This window comes from Chinchilla lanigera, unplaced genomic scaffold (genome assembly GCF_000276665.1).
Source record: "Chinchilla lanigera isolate Chin_1 unplaced genomic scaffold, ChiLan1.0 scaffold01076, whole genome shotgun sequence".
Taxonomy (NCBI): Eukaryota; Metazoa; Chordata; class Mammalia; order Rodentia; family Chinchillidae; genus Chinchilla; species Chinchilla lanigera.
The window spans coordinates 2,390-4,198 of NW_004956477.1; the positions used below are offsets into that span (position 1 = coordinate 2,390).

Genomic DNA, 1,809 nt, shown 5'->3' on the forward strand with positions numbered 1-1,809 from the left:
TGTATGGGACTGGCATTCTCCGGAGGAGGTGTCCTTGGGACTGCAGCTAAGCAGCGCTGTGTCTGAATGCAGAACTGGAGTATTCCTTGAGCATGTTTTCCCTGTCATCTCCACTGACCGTGACAGCATGCAGGCTGTGGGGCTGCAGGTGGGCAAGCATGGATCCTGGAGAAACTGGCCACACCGATTTGTCACAGAACCGGAAACAGAACCTGGATTTTGGTCTTCCTAGTCCACTTCTCTTTCTGCTCTTTTCTTTAGTCTCTGGGTGGTGGATTGAAAATACACCTTAGTTTGCTAAAAAAAATACTTGGTTTAGATAATACAAAATAGATTTGAATTTTGCTCCTTTATGAGGAAGTGAAAAATAATTTGGGGGAAAGAAAAATGAATATACTATGAAAAGAAAAGAAACAGCTTTGGAAACTTCATTACTTTGGAAAAGCACTTGATGAAACATAGCAATTTAGAAAAACAGACTGAAGCCAAGGATGGCTGCTGTTTTTGCTGCTGTCCTAGGATTTCTTAGTCTCGTTGGAGATGCTCATTGCGCCAGCTGCCTTGCATTACACCTTTTCCTATGAGTCATACACACAGGAGGAAGCAGAAAGATCATGGTTCCAGGCATTCCTGGCCAAGTGGGACATGTCAGACGTCAAAAATGATATTGTGGGGCAAATGAGACCGTTGGCTAAGTACCAGCCATTTAATTCTCCCAAATACAGTAAGTAGGCTACTTTATTTCTCCCACTGAAGGCATTTATTAGTTCAGAAAAGAAAAGAAAGCTGTGTAGAGCAGCACCGCGGTGCAGGCTTTTCAAATTGAGCAGAGAGAAAGGAGGAAGGAGGGCACTTGTATTTAGACCGGGTATTTTCTTATGTTAAAAATGCCTTGCCTAATGTGGAAACCTTTGTATTGCTTTAAAGGACCAACCCTCAGGGAACAAAGTAGGCTCCCTCAGTCCTTGGCAGAGGGATTCTCCTCGGCCTCCTCTGCGCCATCTGCTGTGGAGATCTCAATCCCAGAGAGACCTTGCAGCTCCAGTGTGGAGGAGAGTACCGCGATCTTCCACCCCCACCGATTCGGCGGCGAGGACAGGGCTGCAATTTCTATCTCCAATGGACCGGACAGCGACAGCGTGGAGGACAGCGTCTCAATAGCTGTCACCGAGGCACCTGGCAGGGACAGCACCGAAGGCAGCATCGCAGTCTCCATCGCTGAAGGTCTGGACACCGACAGCTCTGAGGACAGCGTCGTGATCTCCTTCTCCGATGGACCGTACGGCGACAGCGCCCAGGTCAGCCTCAGGCTCTCCATCCCCCGGAACCCAGCAGCAACAGCGCGGACTGAGGAAACAGCACGGAGGCGGCGGAGAACCGAGCAGCGTGGCCTGGGGCTCGGTCTGCAAGGGGCGGGCTTGGCTGCGCCCCCGTGGTCCTTTCCGTGCGGGGAGCACGTTCGCCTGGCTCGGGTTTCCCTTTTCCTTTAACCGGAACCGGTTCTGAGCCGGGAGTTCGCGGGGTTTCCGTGGTCACGCGTACCCCTTCAACGGGTGTGGAAACTGGCGTCTTCCCGCGTCCCCCGCGTGGCCCGCTGAAGAGGTCACCGGCTTTTGTCCCCGCTCAGAGCCGCGGCTGGGTGACACATGGCCTCGCAAGAGCCTGCTCGCCCCCGGGCTGCGGGCCACCTTCACCAGCCCAACCTGGGAGGCTGTGCTGCTGGGCAGAGATGGCAGTGCTGACCTGCGGTGCTGGTGGCCGCGCCGCACAGCGCCTGATCCCAAGGCGTGAGGTCCGTACTTTCTGCTG

The 1,809-nt window shown here is 53.6% G+C and overlaps 1 protein-coding gene across 1 annotated transcript; it reads left to right on the forward strand.

Moving 5' to 3' along the window:
* Positions 1 to 868: 868 nt before the first annotated feature.
* On the forward strand, positions 869 to 1,809 carry LOC106147685 (the record flags this gene model as incomplete). The annotated part of the gene is given in 1 exon segment (XM_013510228.1): positions 869 to 1,809. A coding segment is annotated over 1 exon segment (622 nt), but the record flags the coding sequence as incomplete, so codon positions are not given.